The sequence below is a fragment of the Mytilus trossulus genome, chromosome 4 (genome assembly GCF_036588685.1).
Source record: "Mytilus trossulus isolate FHL-02 chromosome 4, PNRI_Mtr1.1.1.hap1, whole genome shotgun sequence".
In the NCBI taxonomy this organism is placed as follows: domain Eukaryota; kingdom Metazoa; phylum Mollusca; class Bivalvia; order Mytilida; family Mytilidae; genus Mytilus; species Mytilus trossulus.
Window position 1 is genome coordinate 89,254,262 of NC_086376.1, and position 20,183 is coordinate 89,274,444.

The window sequence follows — 20,183 nt, forward strand, 5'->3', positions numbered from 1 at the left end:
AATGTTCAGTTGTTGATGTATAATGTTTTGCAATGTTCAGTTGTTGATGTATAATGTTTTGCAATGTTCAGTTGTTGATTATAATGTTTTGCAATGTTAAGTTGGTGATGTTTAATGTTTTGCAATGTTCAGTTGTTGATGTATAATGTTTTGCAATGTTCAGTTGTTGATGTATAATGTTTTGCAATGTTCAGTTTTTGATGTATAATGTTTTGCAATGTTCAGTTGTTGATGTATAATGTTTTGCAATGTTAAGTTGGTGATGTTTAATGTTTAGCAATGTTCAGTTGTTGATGTATAATGTTTTACAATGTTTAGTTGTTGATGTATAATGTTTTGCAATGTTCAGTTGTTGATTATAATGTTTTGCAATGTTCAGTTGTTGATGTATAATGTTTTGCAATGTTCAGTTGTTGATGTATAATGTTTTGCAATGTTTAGTTGTTGATGTATAATGTTTTGCAATGTTCAGTTGTTGATGTATAATGTTTTGCAATGTTCAGTTGTTGATGTATATTTTTTTGTAATGTTCAGTTGTTGATGTATAATGTTTTGCAATGTTTAGTTGTTGATGTATAATGTTTTGCAATGTTCAGTTGTTGATGTATAATGTTTTGCAATGTTCAGTTGTTGATGTATAATGTTTCGCAGATGGTTGTAAAGTAATTGGTCATGTAAGTTTAGCCCATGGATCTGTTTTGCCTTCTTTTTGCATGTATTGTGAATAGTTGTTTATATATTGTTTGTTTTAGTTTGGCCTGGGTGTTGTTTGAACTCCAACGCATGCGTTGAAAATAGGTGTTCAATTATTGGTGTTTTTCTTTTAGCAATAATGCTGTTTGACATCCTTTGAATGTGTGCATTGTCTCTCTTTGATGTCCACTTCCTTATTTCCATGGACATAACCAAAACATTATATGATAACGCAGAGAAAAAAATATTTATGTTTAAATGTACATTAGTAATTCCAAATGTGAATATAACTATAACAAGGAATGTTTATAACTATAAAACATTTCACTGATCATAGTTATATTCCCAAAAGATAATTAAACTGTTATTGCACTTTCTGGGAATGTTGAAAAAAAGTTTACTGTATATTAAAAACAAGTAGTACAAAGCAAAATAACATTTTATTAAGTTTTTCTAACGCTTCTGTAGTCTTTTTGGCGGTTAATTGTTCTATCAGTTTTTCTAACCGATCAATTTACAAAATATAAAAAGGATTCGTTTAGTTCAATTACAACATTTATTTGTTTATCTTGACACTAACACGCCTTGTTGGTTCCGGTTGTGACTTTTTAGTTCATCTACGTTAAGCTAACAAAGTTCAGTGCGAAACGCTGCTTACAATTATTAGTTCATTTATACTTTTAAGCAATCATTTATTTAGATACAGTAAAAATAGCTCTATTTATTATTAAAAGAACCATGACATTGAGCCCGGACCGTTAGAACAAATCAAAGGACATATAAAAACATAATAAATAAATAAATAAATATAGACAGAGTCAGCAATTAAGAGGTTTAAAATATTCATTGCTTTTATTCCTTTATGGTTTCAAGGTGAGGCTTCACTAATTGAATCTTATCAGATTAAAGCTTTAACTGGAAGTTTCCTTACGCAACTGCATGATGCAATTTGTAAATTACATTTCGAAGTTCATTAAAAAAATATAAAACCTTCTTTTAAAACGTAAAGCACCTAGATTAATGGCCTCTTAAGTTTTCCCATGGGTTAATTATAATCATAACATTTCTTTACAGAACAGTTAAATGTATTTCCCGTCTCAGATGTAGACGCTACACAATATAACGCGCAGTTTGTTTGGTGAAACAAAGAGCATGGTCGATCACAAATGATATGTGCAAAATCAGTTGCTTGAAGAAAATTTGCTCAACTTTATCTTTATAAAAACCTCACAAGATAGTAAGTTTGGTCTATCTAAAGTCAGAATACTAAACTAAATCATGAAAAGAACATCTCACAAATTGCATGTGTAAAATATAGAATTATAGATTCCAAACTCAAAAATAAATTAGAAAAATCAGTCCCAAAAAATATAACGAAATTAAATGTACGACATATCAACAACGAAACGTTCGAAAACCAATGTTCAAGCCTTGGTACAGGCATTTCTGTGATAAATAGTGGGTCACACCGGCTCTTCAACAAGCTTAATCTACCATTTGTATGGCAACTGTAAAAAGATCAAATATACTGATAAAATTGGCTAAGCGACCCAAGCATACGTAATTGGTTAATGTATCAATAGTTGGGACCCAGAAGCCAATACTATGTACTAACAAACATCACATTCATACAACATAATTCACTACAAGATTCAAAAAAACATACAGTTATATTTTTCCATTGAACTATACCATTACTTGTTGTTTGAAAGCTTTTTATGCGGTTTTGGTTTTCTCATTGGTGAAGCCGATTAGTTGCAACCCTTTACCTTATTTGGTCCCAGGTGGATAATTGTCTCAGAGTCAACGATACCATACCTGCTTATTCATATTAAGAAAAAAGATCTAACAGAGGCCCCAACAACAAAAATTATAGTAGTTGATAGATAATCTGACCAACACGCCAATAATCATATTTTGTAGTTGATAGTACATACAATGTATTTAAACATAAAGCATAGTAGATACTAATATGTTTAACCTAGCCACATTCTGTATATATGTATGTGTTTGTGGTTTCTTGCTGTGCTACATATATTTGTTTTTCGTTTATATTTTTCTACATTTATTAGGCCTTTAGTTTGCTCGTTTAAATTGTTTTATATTTGTGATTTTGGGGTCTTTTATAGCTGACTATTGGGTATGACTTTGCTCATTGTTGAAGGCCGTACTGTGACTTATAAGTGTTATTTTCTGTTTCAATTGGTCTCTTGTGGAGAGTTGTCTTATTGGGAATCATACCACATCTTCTTTTATATATATAAATAATTCCTACATAAAATGCAAATACAAATAAAGGGAATAATGTAAAGTAAATAAAAAGATGTCAGCATTTAAAATCGATAAGTCAAGACAATAATGTATTATTTGTGATGTAGACACTGAATTTTTATTATTAGGTCTTATTCTTGAAGTTTGGTACTTTTGTTATACATTTGGTAATTTCCGATGAACTTTTTAACAAAACACTGGCTCATTATATATGTTTTCTTATACACCGACAACATTTTAAAAAAGTCTAAGAAGCTTCTGCAAGTGTTCTTGAATATCGTGTGAGTTTAGAAATGTATTGTATATACGCGGGGGAACACTGAGTTTAGAAATGTATTGTCTATACGCGGGGAACACGTGTGAGTTTAGAATTGTATTGTCTATACGCGGGGGAACACTGTGAGTTTAGAAATGTATTGTCTATACGCGGGGAACACGTGTTAGTTTAGAATTGTATTGTCTATACGCGGGGGAACACGTGTGAGTTTAGAAATGTATTGTCTATACGCGGGGAAAATTGTTTTAATGGTGATAAGAGTGAGGAAAATATATAATTTCTAAATTATAATAATATTGTGCATGAGGGATTTAGATTCTGAGATGACCGTTGAAGCAAATTCCCTGAATATATCTAAATGATGAAGCTGTATCTGTAGTGTCTTTCATCTCTATGTCGGGAGGATATTTACTATAAGACCAACTCAAAAAGGTTTCGAATGATAATGGAAAGAACATCAGCAATATACATATAATATGTTTAAATTATCTTCTTTGATATTCTTGTTTTTTTTACAAGAAAGATAAGGTCGACCAGGACAGGTATACACTGGCACCTATAGCAATGACTGGAAAACCTTAGCTCCAAAGTTAACAATATGGTCGATGAGAAACTCCAGCAAAATTATAACTTATTGTTTGGATAATGATGTACAGGCAAACACACTATTCTTTCTGTTTTTATAAAATTTATTACATAAAAAACAATCAAATGAATAGAAATATTTCAATAAGCATCTCGTATAATATGCAGAAAAAAAATCACATTTCATGATTAAATAAATGCAAATCATCACATTATATAAAAAAAATGCATACAACCAAGCCATTAACAATCTTTATACATTTGAATCAAAAAGTTTACTTTCCCCATGGTTTATAGTTCAACATATTTATATATAAAAAATAATCTAATTAAATATCTGGTGCAATTCTAAATAGTTTTATTTGTTGTTATCTTGTTGTCGTAAATTTATTTGAGTAAAACAAAATCGAAAAGTGCACCTGTATGAATAAAGGATTATTTACATGCTTTAATAGACTATGTGTTTCAAAAAAGGAGTGCATATTCCATCTGTACGCCGTTATCCCAGGCGAGTAATCGACTATCTCTGGCGTTATTTCTAGGAAAGTAATTGATCATTGTGTTGTACTTGTATGGATTTCTGAACATTGGAGTTGGAACTTTGTATTGTTTATCTGTGTATAGATCATAAGCATAATCAAGTGTTGATTTCGTCTTAGTGATGTCTCTAACCAAATACAGAATACCACCTGCAATGAATCCATTTCCGTATTCTGTTGGATCAACTTCAAGACGCCATGTTTTTATATTCTGCATTGTCAAGGGATCAATTTTCATGATATGTAATCCTTTTTCATCACGTGGCTTTCTATATATGGCCCATAATCCATTTTCGTCAAATTCTAGGTCAAAATACACATGACTTTTAGCATATAAATAGTTACTATCATTGTAAGACGCACCATGTATTTTTTGGACCGTGCTAATGGCTCCATGTGTCAAGTCAAACCTTACAATTGTACTTTCACCAGATCTATGATAGTATAAAGAACCATTAAACACCACGTGACTATTCCCATAGTAATGATAACGTCGCAAATCATGTGTTCTATCAATCTTGTCTGACTTAAAGTTTTCAGTAGATGTGTATTGATACACATAACTCCCATAGAAGTCATAAGTCACATAATAGTTATTAGGCAACGCGGAATCTCGAATCCAACTACCAATCACTGGTCCAGAACGTCTTAGAAAAAGCGGTATTCCAATCATCTTAAGTTTGCGAACTGAAAATTTGTCATCAAATAATTAAAATTGTTATATTGAATAATGTATTTTATGAAAACTAACTATTTTGATGACATTATAATGACAAATGGCCACGTTGGAAAAAATAATTATCAATTTAAATACTGTATTTTGTGTTATTTTTCCGTTATTCAAAAGAAAAATATGAACATTAAGAACAACCTCGAAATCAAAGAAATTCAATTGTATTTCATTTATACACATTTATACACATTTATACACAATAATTATCTTTTGCAAAATCAAATGAGCTTTACATCAAGGAACACTCAATAACTGGTCAACTTTAGCTGTAAACTTTGAACTCTTCTTTTTTTCTATCTTTTTTTCTGCATCAGAAAGGTACATTTATATATATAAGACACGTGTTATTTTTTAACAATATAAAATGGATACAAAAGTAGTGGTAAGCATTTCAGGGCAAAAAAATAAATACTACAAAACAGAATAGCAGTAAACGTCTGTTGTCATTTTATATTGTAGTAAAATAGTAATGGTATATTGAATATATTTATGATTATAATCAGCTGATATAACTACATACACTACATGTCAATATAATAGATAAGATGAGGTATTGGGAGATGGTATTGGCACTTGCATCATTCTGCTGGTTTTCTGTTTTAACTTCAACTGGATTTTTTACTCCTTTGTAAGCATTAATGAAAATATCCATGCACCCATTAATTTCTAATAGCACTAATATATATATATAAGATACCTAAAAGGTTAATAATGCAATCCTTCCTTAATATGTATATTAATAATAGATTAATAATATAAAATGATATCATAAAAAGAAAAAGAAAAAAAAAAGAAAAAATAATAATAAATAAAATAATAATAATAATAATAAAAATAATAATAATAATAATAATAATAATAATAATAATAATAATAATAATAATAATAATAATAATAGTAGTAATAATAATAATAATACACAAGGTGTAAAATTATGGATTTTATATGATCAAGTTCCTATAAGTGAATTATTCTTTTACAATAAATCTAAGAAAGTATAGTTCCTAGCTGCCTTGAAATGTATCTATTCTTCGACGATATTTCAAAAGTGCTTTATATGTAAAAAGTAAAATCACAAAAATACTGAACTTAGAGGAAAATCAATTTGGAAAGTCCATAATCACATGGCAAAATCAAAAAACAAAACGCATCAAAAACGAATGGACAAGAACTGTCATATTCCTGACTTGGTACAGGCATTTTCAAATGTAGAAAATGGTGGATTAAACCTGGTTCTATAGCGCTAACCCTCTCACTAACCAAACAATTACCAATAATTTTCTAATTCCTCCTTCAATTTGATGACAAACAAGAATGTGTCCATAGTACACGGATGCACCACTCGTACTATCATTTTCTGTTTTAGTGGAAATTAGTGAAATTGGGGTAAACACTCTTTATATAAGAAAGATCTTATCACAGGGAACATGTATACTAAGTTTCACGTTGATTGGACTTCAACTTCATAAAAAACTACCTTGATCAATCAATTTAACCTGAAAATTGCATTATCATTTGGTAAGTTCAGCGAATCGTGAAATTGGGATAAAAACACTAATTTGGCAATAAAAACTAGAAAGATCATATCATAGTGGCATATGTGTACTGAGTTTCAAGTTGATTGGACTTCAACTTCATAAAAAACTACCTTGACCAAAAACTTTAACCTAAAGCGGGACAAAAAGTAAAATCACAAAATACTGAACTTAGAGGAAAATCAATTCGGAAAGTCCATAACCACACGCCAAAATCAAATAACAAAACGCATAAAAAACGAATGGACAAGAACTGTCATATTCCTGACTTAGTACAGGCATTTTCAAATGTAGAAAATGGTTGATTAAACCTGGTTCTATAGCGCTAACCCTCTCACTTTAATGACTTTGTCTCACAAACGGACGGAAGGACGAACGAACGGACGCACAGACTAGAAAACATAATGCCTCTCTACTATCATAGTTGGGGCATACTTAGAAAAAGACGAGTTTAACTATATTAGATATTAAGACTTAAAAAGAAAAAAAAAAACATGCACTTTTCAACAATGCATACCCTTGAAAAAAAAGAGGTAAATCGAAATATAAGACTATATAGTAAGAACCAAACACTTTGCCAAATTTATGTGGTTTAACACTTTTTTTAGTTCTGGCATTCTGCATGCATATGGCAGTTGATAGCTAAACAGGTTTAAAGTAAAAAATGCATAGAAAATGTAACAAAGGACATAACAATAGAGAAAGCATAGAAAAGTTGCATCCAAGCAGTACAGAGTTAAAGTACAATTGCTCCATGCAGTAGTAACTGTTAGAGAAAACATTTGCAGGGAATAATAAATTGGTATGACACAAGGGATATAACTAATAACTTGATGCACAATCGAAACCTTTAGTCCGAGGAGGTAATGTTGGTGTCGATTTTGTTGTTACTAATGCCGCCATCACAGTGGTTTTTGTTGCTGTTGATGATGTTGTATTTAGTACTGAATGAAATAAAATATGAAAGATTTTCGCTTGATGTTAACAGTAGCCACTACTCGGTGGTGATTAAAAAAAAAATCAAGCATATCGTTTAAAATTGATATAGATAAAATCTAAAATATTTATTTGACTTTTAATAAATTTTTACTAAACAGTGAAATATTAATTTAGCTTCTGTGTTGAGTGGATTAAATTAGAGCATACCTGTTGTTATTGGAGTTAATTGTGTAGTTTCTACAACGAAATAATAGATTTTAAAATACAAAACCTAGGTTAAGAGTTAGTAAAACTGTCTTTTTCTGAAAAGACATCTTATACTCAAGATTTATTCTAGTAAAACTAAAGATCTTTTTTTAATCTATTCATTAAGTGTACACAGCTACTTTTGCATAGGTACTATGTTTGTACCAAAAATCTGTAGTACTGGAAATCTACTTCTAATATTCAGTACTATTTTTTTAGTCTAAAATTATTGTAATATTTATGTACCTGTATTTTACAGTACTTGATTTGTACTTGAAAATTTAAGTACTACATATTTCTGGTTACAACGTTACATTTTCAGCATTTTGATAGTGTGTCTATTTCAAATCTCTTAAAATTATGATTTTCAAACATGGAATATTGTGATCGCTTTTGGTATTATTTCTGTAACAAAATTTTAAGTACAAATCAAGTACTGTAAAATACAGGTACGTAAATAGTACAATAATTTTAAAGTAAAGAAATAGTACTTAATATCATAAGTAAAGTTTAAGTACTACAGAGTTTAAGTACAAAAATAGTATATATGCAAAATTGGCTGTGTATAGTAAAATAAATCATTTTTGAAAATCTAATATGAATTTCATTTAAATTTTGCAGAGCTTCGTGTCGAGTCCACCTTATATACTCCCACTTATCTTATCTATGGTAATTTAGCATATTACCTACTAATATTTATTGTTTGCAATCTATAGTTATGGCATGCACTTTATACATTTCGATATTTTATAATTATAAGCTCTACCTGTGACATTTAACCGGTAAGAAATATTACTTTCTCACATGCAAACTGTGCTATCTTCTGATAGAATGTCTGAATTTAATTCGTTAAATAATTCCCATAAGTAAGCAGTTTCTAATCTTTTACAAGATCCAAATTAAAACTTCAGCTTACAGACTGATTCTATTATGGTGTAATCGTCGAGGCTGGTGCTTCATTTGAGTTGTGTCCTACAGTTTCTTACTACAGGTTTTGATGAGAACAATGTCTAGACCTAAAGTACAGTTTGTTGCATCTTCTCTCCGTACTTAAACTACAAGTACTCCACTATGGAGTAAACTCTATATAGGCAAACGATGAAATTGAAGTAATAGAGTAGCAAAAAAAGAACGCGAAGTGTCGAATCACAGAGCATAATGAATAAGTCAAATTAGGAAAAAAGCTTTGCTAATGAAAAGATACAAACGAAACACAGGAAATGCTTTTCTCATAAAGTAATAAAAAGAAAAGGTACTACAATTGTACATAAGGCATACTAGCAATGTGCTGACGTTGTAAGCAGTGGTGACTAAAACAACACGTAATGATACCTGACTGCACGGCTGATGAAGGAGAATCACTGTTGATTCTCCAACTCTCCATTGCTAAGGGGGAAGAAACTGCAAAATGTAGGGTATTTCTCAAAACATGATAATGTATACATTATAGGAAATTTTTACAATAGTCATTGATATATTTTACTTTAAAAATTATCTAACCTTTGGGAGAATCTATGCTTTAACAAACTTCAAGCTCATTGTGCTCATACATATGAAGCAGATATTTCTTTTAAAAATTACGAATTGGATGGAAAGTTGTCTTATTGACACCCCTACCACACGTTCCTTTGTCTATGTTTAGTATTCAGGGTTGAAGTTAAAATCATTATCGCCACTGATTTTATGAATCCTTCTGTTCGGACGATGTCCTCTTCAAACATATTTGTATCACTGACTTATTCTAACAAGAATAAACAATGATTGACATTTAACAATATGAATTTATATTTTAGCCCGATTTAGTGTTATACATTGTATAAGATTACATGAAATGACCAATTGTGCAAAGAAAAGGATATATTATTAAAACCTTATAAAATAAAGGCAACAGTAGTATACCGCTATTCGAAACTCAGAAATCGATAGAAAAAAACACAAATTAATTGTAATAAATATTAATCGATTCATTATATATTTTCTTTGAATGTAACCTAATACGAACACGTATGCATTATTCAGAAATCACATTTAAAAATAAACGCAAATAAGAAAGCACAACGCAACAACGTGTCCATATATTTGACAGTTATAATATTATTTGTGCATGTATTGTGACATGTATCCCACATTTTCAAATTTTCTGATCTTACGTTTCATTAGTTCCTTTAAATTTTCCTTATATACAAATAAGCACATTCAAAATATTCAACGATAGAATTTTGTTTAAACGATTAAGGAATGATGATACAACATTTGACACAACATATATATTACCAACACAAGCTCCTTTTGACCCCTTGTCTCCGGTATCACCGTTACTCCCAGGTTTACCAGGAGTGCCTGGCAGACCTCTTAATCCAAATCCTGATGCAGCATATTAAATATGTACCATGCATTATCATAACATGATCATTAAATTTAAACTTTAATAGTTTATCTCTTTTTCTTTTTTTTTTTTATCATTTTTACTTTTTCAAAAAATTGCTCTTCAGAAAAATATTAAAATACTGTTGTTGTTATTGATCTCGTTTTTCTCAATAAAGAAAATTAAAAGTGGACATACTTTGTATCTAAATAATACCCTTTCGTTGCTTCAATGTATATGTACCTGCAAATTTCGATCACCTTGTATCGAACATATCAAATTTATTATTCGTTGTGGCTTAATCCTACATTTATCCAATTGATTTTTTTAAAAGAAATCTGCATGAAATAAGACAAGTGTTGAGTATTCACAAAGTTGAGCAATCTCAAATTAGAATATTAAGACATGTTTTCTCTTCATCTTATCGAAAGAATAAGGACTACAGGTTTCCATTCAGGATAAAATAATGTCATTATAACTTGATACTAAAATGAATTTACCTGTGTCACCCTTCAGACCATCTGAACCTGGAAAAAAACAAAAGAATTAATTTTAGTTTTAGACCGTTTTACCACAATAGGGCCGGGACAACTGCTACTCAGACTCTACAAAACGTCACCGGTGTCTGAGCAAAAAAGTTGATGATCTAGGGTTATGATAAAGATCGTCTCGTCCTTATTTTTTAAAATAATGTTAATTGGAAGGTAGCGAGGCCTTGTTGATAAGTATTTATTATCAACTTAACAAAAACACTTGATGGTCTTGAAGTATAGATTCAAGGTATTTAATTTGAGTATCATGTTAATTACGTGTTACAGTATTCTTTTATTTTCCTTGTAAATCTTACTTTTACCCGCCTTTTTTGGCGACATCCCTTTAACGGCACTTATTCATCCCGTTATTGTGTTGGTGTGCTGTGTTAAATCTTTGTATTTTTGTCTTTAAATTTTGCTTGTGTGCTTTATGTTTTTTCTCTATTGAAATATTTGTTTGGTTTAAGAGCGTTTGACTCCTGTACTCCTCGTTATAACATGCATGTTTACTCATTTTGTATGTGTGTTTTGTTTACACAGCTTCTTTTGCATAGGTATTATTTCTGTACTAAAAAAATGCAGTACTGAAAATTTACTTTTAATATTTAGTACCATTTCTTTACTTATTGTAATATTTAGGTACTTGTAATTTACAGTACTTGATTTGTTCTAAATATTTTCGTACAGAAATAATACAGTATTCCATGTTTGAAAACCATAACTTTAAGAGATTTGAAATAGAAAAACTTTCAAAATGCTGAACGGTAGTAACAAAAAATCTGTAGTACCTAAATTTCAAGTACAAATAAAGTACTGTAAAATACAGGTACCTAAACATTACAATAATTTTAGATTAACAAAATAGTACTGAATCTTAAAAGTAGATTTCCAGTACCACAAATTTTTAGTACAGAACTAGTACTTAGGTAAAAGTAGCTGTGTACACATTGTTGTCAATATAATAGATTGTTTGGCGACTGTCATACAAGTGAGAGATTAAGATAGCTATAAAACAAGGTTAAATCCACCATTGTCTACATTAAAATAAGTCAGGAATATGAAATTCGTTTTTTGATGTATTTGAGCTTTTGGTTTTGTCATTTGATAACTTTCCGTTTTACATTTCCATGGAGTTAGGTACTTTCGTTATTTTACTTTCTCCCCAAAATTTCCATTACTACTTGCTGGTCAGTGACGACACAACGTACCCATGGTATTCCCTTCACTTGCGTTTCACTTAAATTCAATACACCTATATAAAACATCATCAAAGGTACCAGATTTAACTTTTTGTACAACAGTCGGACTCGCACGTTGTGTCTACATAAGATTTATCAGTGGCGCTCAACTAATACGCTCAGATTTAATACTAAATACAATTAACATTCATAGAATATCAAAATATTCTTATTTGTTTTTTCACAATATTGCAAAGCCTCTGTACGGTGATAATTATCTTTTAATTAATCCACCCTCAACTGACTTATCCTTTTTCTTTTTCACAACAACAAAACAACATTTATCGTACCTTTATCGCCCTTATATCCAGTGAAACCTATTAATCCTCTTTGTCCCTTATCTCCTTTTTCACCACTGGGACCTAATATTATCATTGGTAAGCATGCAAATAAAGCATAATAATCATGTCATGTAACAATATATTTGTCCAATACATGTAATGGATGTTCTATTGGCCTTTTTTTAATGGTAAATGCCGTTTCTCATTAAAGAAGAGATAAAAGAAGAAATATCTGATTTTTTAAGTTCATTCAACATTTTATATTTTGCAGTTACAAAATTCAAAATATAACATGTTCCAAGTATGGACTTTTCATTTATTTTTTGTATGAATAGAAAAAGTAAATTGATAACACTTACAATTACATGCGATCCTATAACCTGGTACACCTAATTCTCCATTCTCTCCCTTTTGACCTTTTGGACCTGTATGACCTTGAGGGCCATCTATTCCAATAATTCCCTTTCGACCCTTCAGACCGTCTGGACCTCTTCGACCACGTTTGCCAGGAATGCCATCTTCTCCTGGTTCCCCAATCTCTCCTAAAGAAAAATAGTTATTTTGTCTGAGACTGAATATTGTTTATTTTCTCCTTTTACAATATATTTGATGAAAATTAGTGAAAACTCTTGCTTTTATATTTTTCTGTATTTTGATTACAGCCATTTTTTTGTTTTATCTGCAACAGATGGTTACTCTACAGGTCAAGAAAAAAAAAACGCAACCGAAACAGAAACCTCTCGGACACAGGTTCCTGGCCTGGACCATTAGGAGAAGTAACATTATACTATGCAAATCAGTTAATAAAGGTCGTCTCCAAAGTACTTTTAAATTAAAATGGTAAAAACAGACCATTTATTGTTTTGAAGTTAGCTTCTGACAACAACAAATCAACTCTGATTGGAAATATTTTTTATTGTCCTTGCAGGATTTAACAATCCTACATATAACAAAGATCATTGACCAGTCATGCAAAAGAAACAAATTTCGTAATGAGTATCCAGCTTTATAAATTACTTTTGTGTTGAAGTTTGTTAATGGTCATTTGGGTATTGGGAAATCAAACTTCTGGTGAAATAATCAATTGTCAAGTAGGAACCGGTACTGGACGTGGGATCAGCAGGATGTTTTATTAACTTTTTGTTACGGACACAATACAATTACCGCAGTCGATTAATATAGATAACTGTCTCTTTGAAACAAATGAAAGTGATGGTGATGGCATTTATAATGTCATTTCGTTTGGTCTTCATCTTAACATACATACGACAAAAACAAAGCTTGAATTACTTTGCAAACATTTTATTAAAAGTCAACGTATACAGCTTATTCATAGAATGTAAAGTAGTTCACACAAGCATCAATCAGAAAAATGTGCTAAAACATAAACACCATTATATCTGCACACACCTATTTTGAATAAAAGATTACCATTAAACTTTCTAAGAAAGTTAAAGAAAGCTATAATTAATCATTTACTCAAGTATAGTTTATTTATCACATATTTGCATCTTTCTTTGAAATATGGATCTCCATTAGATCTAAATGCCACACAACTTGCTATAAAAAGGGTTGAAAATCACCACTGAGGCAATCAAATTAACAAGTTAAAGAACGAACAACCACACTTTTGTTTATAGGAAATCGGACGAACAGAAGAAATAATCCAATAAAACAATGCAATCAAAGGAGCAACATGGATCCCACCCAAATAAAACCTAGGCTGAAATGGAGTGCTGTAGAATAGTAAGCAGTTTTCTGGTTACATTGGTGTTATCATGTTAATGTCAGTGTACATATGTTGATATAGATTTATCCCGTTGAGACCATAAGTTAATACGACAGTCGCTGAATGCAAAGTAGAACAATACTTGATTTCAAGAATCATCTGAAGTCTCTTCTCGCTCTGTCTTTGTCAATGGTTCACTGTGCCAAAGTAAAATGCTATTCTTCCCTTACTGGCGTTTTGTTTCGATTCCGGTGTCATGTTCAGTCAATATGTATAAAGTTAAGTACATAGGTTTTGGTCAATACATATGCGAACCTCACATATGTAAGGTTCGGTACATATGTGCGGTTCGGTTTATATGTTATATATTGTCTAGTTCGTGCACTATTCCGATTTTATGTTATCAACTTTTTTAACACAGTTGCTGTAATGTCTGATTCTCATCAATCTGTGATTCAAATGAATAGCAAATACAAGTTTAGACCAATCTTTGAACAGCGGTATACTACTGTTGCCTTTATTTAGACCAATCTTACCTTTAGGTCCACCAAACCCTTTAGGGCCACCAGGGCCTATGATTCCTCTGTCTCCTTTGTCACCCTTTATCCCTAATGGTCCTGTATAAATAGATATAAGATGGTAAATGATATACAAAAATAATTCCACATGAATAGAACATTTTACGTTATGATTAAATGACGAATTGATAGTTTGTGATTTTTGTTTAAGAAATTAATTAAATTATAAGAAATCAATTCTTGATTTTTTAAAATTAGTAATTTGTGTTATATTTGCATAATTTATGTATGAATAAGTGTTAAATTAAAAATGTCAACAATAAACATGTTCCAAGAAATTATAATTTAAAAATTATAATATTAAACGTGTACAGCAGCAATGTTTAGTAATCAACATGTTAACAAAAGCAAAGAAAGGGTCAGAATAGGAAAGCAGAAACGCAGAAATGCATGCAACAAAAAATCCTTCAAATAATCGTCAGAGAAGCACAAATCAGCACTCTTGTCCATAATTTGACAATCAAGGTCAACACAGTTGACAAATGCAGGAGTGGAATACTGTATTGTTAGTTTGTTGTCCTGATAAACAAACTATATGGAATATATGTAGCTTCCTTTGAATTCTGATGTTTGAATGAATTGACTTCAATTTTTTTTGTTTTGCTACGCTTTTTCCAAAGAAAAAAATAAATGACATTTAGGGTTTCAAATGTTGAGTTACAAAGACAAAGACAAACACATACACAATCGTTAAAATATTATAAAAACAAAAATGGCATAAATGTAATTACACAAACAAAACATTGAATAACAACAACGACAACATCCATAAACCTGTTTCTCCTTTCAAGCCCGGAAATCCAAGTAAACCCTCGTGGCCCTTTTCTCCTTTGTCACCTTTAGCACCATCTCTTCCTAGAAAACGCCATTTAAAATTGTTCTATAACCTTTTGTGACGAAACGACACATTATCTTAGAACATTGGTTTCATCTTTGTGTGATGTTTCGAGCCTTTATATGGAGCTATGCCAACTATTGGTGAATGGCTTTTTTTTTATCTTGTCTATACCTATTTCCTTTGTAATTTTAATCTTGTAAAATAAGTGCTCTTATCTATTTAGGGAACGACTATTTATAAAGGGTAGGTGGGTAAGGGTTTTTCCTAAAAATATATGCTGATCCCCAATTTGACGAAAACATGTTTGTGGTCATGCAGATGACACAATTTTTTTTCTCGGATCCGAAACTCCACATAACTTATAGTGTTATATTTTGAGGAAAACATATTGATTGATAGCGTAAAAAACTAGATAAAAATATTTGCGTGGCCCCCTTTAAAGTTGAATAGTTGCTCCCTCATTAATCTTTATCTGTAGGGACAGAACTCATTTGATCTCCCGTTGACAATTTGATTTTTCGTTAAAGCATGTACTACTCATAAAGAAACTAAGTTTCCTAATCCCTCATGAATGTTGAGCGTATATTGTTAGCTTCTATATATTCCGTAGCTTCATAGGGTTTAATAAATCCCCTGTGTAATTTTGTTTTTTGTTTGAAAGTTGATCAGCTTTGACTATACTTTTGTGTACCGTTTGGTTACATCACCTCTTCAATTTTTGAATAAGTTTTGAATTTTCAAATAATTTGACCTTGAGAATCGATGAAGATACATGAATTGTCGAAATGATCATATGGTGCAGATAAATGGATACAATAAATGCTATTTCTAGTGAAGAGAAAATTATCAGGACATGTTTCATATTTTATTGAACTTCTTTCAAATATAATCACCATATTCCTATTTACAAGTTTCGTAGAGTCTTAAAAAAACCTATGATATGATATTATGAACCAAATAAATTAAATGAAATAGTACTAGATATTCTTCATCAATAGTAATTTTGGGAACAAGTAGTTCCAGGGGTTCCATTGATCCAGTCAGTCGCATTACCTGATAAAGACATAGAACTTACCGGGCATACCAGTTGTACCAGGGGTTCCATTGACCCTGTTAGAGACATAGAACTTACCGGGTATACCAGTTGTACCAGGGGTTCCATTGACCCTGTAAGATACAAAGGACTTACCGGGTATACCAGTTGTACCAGGGGTTCAATTGACCCAGTTAGAGACATAGAACTTACCGGGTATACCAGTTGTACCAGGGGTTCAATTGACCCAGTTAGAGACATAGAACTTACCGGGTATACCAGTTGTACCAGGGGTTCCATTGATCCTGTTAGAGACATAGAACTTACCGGGTATACCAGTTGTACCAGGGGTTCCATTGGTCCAGTCAGTCGCATAACCTGATAAAGACATAGAACTTACCGGGTATACCAGTTGTACCAGGGGTTCCATTGACCCTGTTAGAGACATAGAACTTACCGGGTATACCAGTTGTACCAGAGGTTCCATTGATCCTGTTAGAGACATAGAACTTACCGGGTATACCAGTTGTACCAGGGGTTCCATTGGTCCTGTCAGTCGCATAACATGATAAAGACATAGAACTTACCGGGTATACCAGTTGTACCAGAGGTTCCATTGACCCTGTTAGAGACATAGAACTTACCGGGTATACCAGTTGTACCAGGGGTTCCATTGATCCTGTTAGAGACATAGAACTTACCGGGTATACCAGTTGTACCAGGGGTTCCATTGGTCCAGTCAGTCGCATAACCTGATAAAAACATAGAACTTACCGGGTATACCAGTTGTACCAGGGGTTCCATTGACCCTGTTAGAGACATAGAACTTACCGGGTATACCAGTTGTACCAGAGGTTCCATTGATCTTGTTAGAGACAAAGAACTTACGAGTATACCAGTTGTACAAGTGGTTCCATTGACCCTGTTAGAGACAAAGAACTTACGAGTATACCAGTTGTACAAGTGGTTCCATTGACCCTGTTAGAGACAAAGAACTTACCGGGTATACCAGTTGTACCAGGGGTTCCATTGACCCTGTTAGAGACATAGAACTTACCGGGTATACCAGTTGTACCAGGATTTCCATTGATCTTGTTAGAGACAAAGAACTTACGAGTATACCAGTTGTACAAGTGGTTCCATTGACCCTGTTAGAGACAAAGAACTTACCGGGTATACCAGTTGTACCAGGGGTTCTATTGGTCCAGTCAGTCGCATAACCTGATAAAAACATAGAACTTACCGGGTATACCAGTTGTACCAGGGGTTCTATTTGTCCAGTCAGTCGCATAACCTGATAAAAACATAGAACTTACCGGGTATACCAGTTGTACCAGGGGTTCTATTGGTCCAGTCAGTCGCATAACCTGATAAAAACATAGAACTTACCGGGCATACCAGTTGTACCAGGGGTTCCATTGACCCTGTTAGAGACATAGAACTTACCGGGTATACCAGTTGTACCAGGGGTTCCATTGACCCTGTTAGAGACATAGAACTTACCGGGTATACCAGTTGTACCAGGGGTTCCATTGACCCTGTAAGATACAAAGGACTTACCGGGTATACCAGTTGTACCAGGGGTCCCATTGACCCTGTTAGAGAGATATAACTTACCGGGTATATCAGTTGTACCAGGGGTTCCATTGGTCCAGTCAGTCGCATAACCTGATAAAAACATAGAACTTACCGGGTATACCAGTTGTACCAGGGGTTCTATTTGTCCAGTCAGTCGCATAACCTGGTAAAGACATTTAACTTACCGGGAATACCAGTTGTACCAGGGGTCCCATTGACCCTGTTAGAGAGATATAACTTAAGACCAATTTCTAACCAGGAAACTAGCTTACTATGTGCGTCCCATTACACCTGTCAGTCGTATAACACTTATACCCAGTGCTTACCTGGCTGTCCAGCTGTACCAGGGGGTCCCCTTGGTCCAGTCATTCCGTAAATTCCAAATTCACCTTTATCTCCTCTTACTCCCTGGTCACCTTTAAAAGGAAAATATCAAAAATATATATTAAAACGATTGTTTATAGTTCAATGTAATGTCCCAACAGTAAGTTATGTGCGTCGAACATTCGGTTTAACCGATTTGTCATCGGCTTACAATCATGACTTGTCATGACAGATTCTGCTGTATCGGATCAATGATCCGTTCCACGTTCTGTGCTTAGTACATTTAGGATTTCTGATTTTGTCACACACTTTCAGAAATGTAATGACTAAAATGTCATTGGCTTAAAAATAATTATTACCAGAACAGAAAATAGAACGACATGTTGCACACCTGTCAACTGACCCGTATTCTGCGGGTGTGACCCGAGATTTTCACAATTCTGAGGGATCACCCGGAACACCCGCCGGGTCGTTGAATAACCCGGGAATTCCGAAAATGACCCGTTTTCACCCGTATTTTTTAGCCTTAAGATTGATTTCATAAATATTGGAAGTCATGACCTGCATTTTCATCGTCACAGGTTGACAGGTATGAAGTTGTCAGATTGTCAGTAGAGTATGGAAACAGGATCTGCATGTTTATAATAATCATATTATCCTAGAAATGATGACATGGTCAATGCAACCGAGTCAACTAAGAGCATATACTAATGTTTTTTTAAATAAGTCGTTTAAATAGTTTTTGAAAAAATGTTTATTACTTCACCACGTGTTAAACAACTCTCCCGATATATGAACTATGAACCTCAAAACTACTTGATCAACTTTGCAATGTAAACGAGAGGCTCTAAAGAGCCTTTGTCGCTCACCTTGGTCTAACATTCTTGCTGCTTACAATTATCTCTATCTATAATGAACATGGCCCAGTAGTTTGAGTGGACAATGTAAATAAAAATTTACAAATTTTATGAAAATTTTTAAAAATTGACTTTAAAGAGCAATTACTCCTAATGGGGTCAACTGACGATTTTGGTCATGTTGACTTATTTGTTAATCTGACTTTCCTGAACATTAATGCTGTTTACAGTTTATCTCTATCTATAATAATATTCAAGATAATAACCAAAAACAGCAAAATTTCCTTAAAATTACCAATTCAGGGTCAGCATCCCAACAACGGGTTGTGCGATTCATCTAAAAATTCCAGGGCAGATAGATTTTGACCTGATTAACAATTTTACATTTGTCAGGTTTGCTCTAAATGTTTTGGTTTTTGAGTTATAAGCAAAAAACTGCATTTTATCCCTATGTTCTATTTTTAGCCATGGCGGCCATCTTGGTTGGTTGGCCGGGTCACCGGACACATTTTTTAAACTAGATACCCCAATGATGAGTGTGGCCAAGTTTGGTTTAATTTAAGTATTAGTATTTTCAGAGGAGAAGATTTTTGTAAAAGTTAACGACGCCGGACGCCGGACGACAGACGACGGACGACGGACGTAAAGTGATAGGAAAAGCTCACTTGGCCCTTTTGGCCAGGTGAGCTAAAAAAATGAAAATTTTACAGATGGATAGTGTTTTATCTGATTCGTGGATGCGATGGTAGATTATGTTATCAATAGAGATTCAAATACATGGTGGTAAATGATTTTAACTTTTAATGGATTTCAGACCTAATCGCTTATATATTGCGGATAGTTATTTTAAGTATAAAAACCCTATCGTTATTCTGCACGTTAATAATTATAAGTTTTGTCTTATCTCACTTTTAAATCAAATTGTGAAGGATGCTGATAAAATTGCTATGAAACAATGCAAAGCTTCACGGATAATTATGTACCTGGTTATGTAATAGTCATAGTCTGAAC

General features: G+C 32.5%; 1 protein-coding gene across 4 annotated transcripts in view; it reads right to left on the minus strand.

Annotated features, from left to right (window-relative positions):
• Positions 1-3,183: 3,183 nt before the first annotated feature.
• LOC134716255 (collagen alpha-1(XXV) chain-like) overlaps positions 3,184-20,183 on the minus strand; it is a 51,191-nt gene continuing 34,191 nt past the window's right edge. Inside the window, exons 4-13 of one of the 4 annotated variants that reach the window (XM_063579136.1) lie at positions 18,318-18,407; positions 15,317-15,397; positions 14,501-14,581; positions 12,595-12,777; positions 12,245-12,316; positions 10,684-10,710; positions 10,093-10,182; positions 9,151-9,219; positions 5,619-5,722; positions 4,900-5,052 (exon numbers count right to left, since the gene is read on the minus strand). In XM_063579136.1, coding sequence (XP_063435206.1) covers positions 5,035-5,052; positions 5,619-5,722; positions 9,151-9,219; positions 10,093-10,182; positions 10,684-10,710; positions 12,245-12,316; positions 12,595-12,777; positions 14,501-14,581; positions 15,317-15,397; positions 18,318-18,407 — 815 coding nt within the window. In that variant the 3' untranslated portion in view covers positions 4,900-5,034. Of the gene's footprint in view, positions 5,053-5,618; positions 5,723-7,481; positions 7,578-7,779; positions 7,810-9,150; positions 9,220-10,092; positions 10,183-10,683; positions 10,711-12,244; positions 12,317-12,594; positions 12,778-14,500; positions 14,582-15,316; positions 15,398-18,317; positions 18,408-20,183 lie in introns of all 4 variants that reach the window. The other 3 variants (XM_063579133.1, XM_063579134.1, XM_063579135.1) reach the window with 3 other exon arrangements.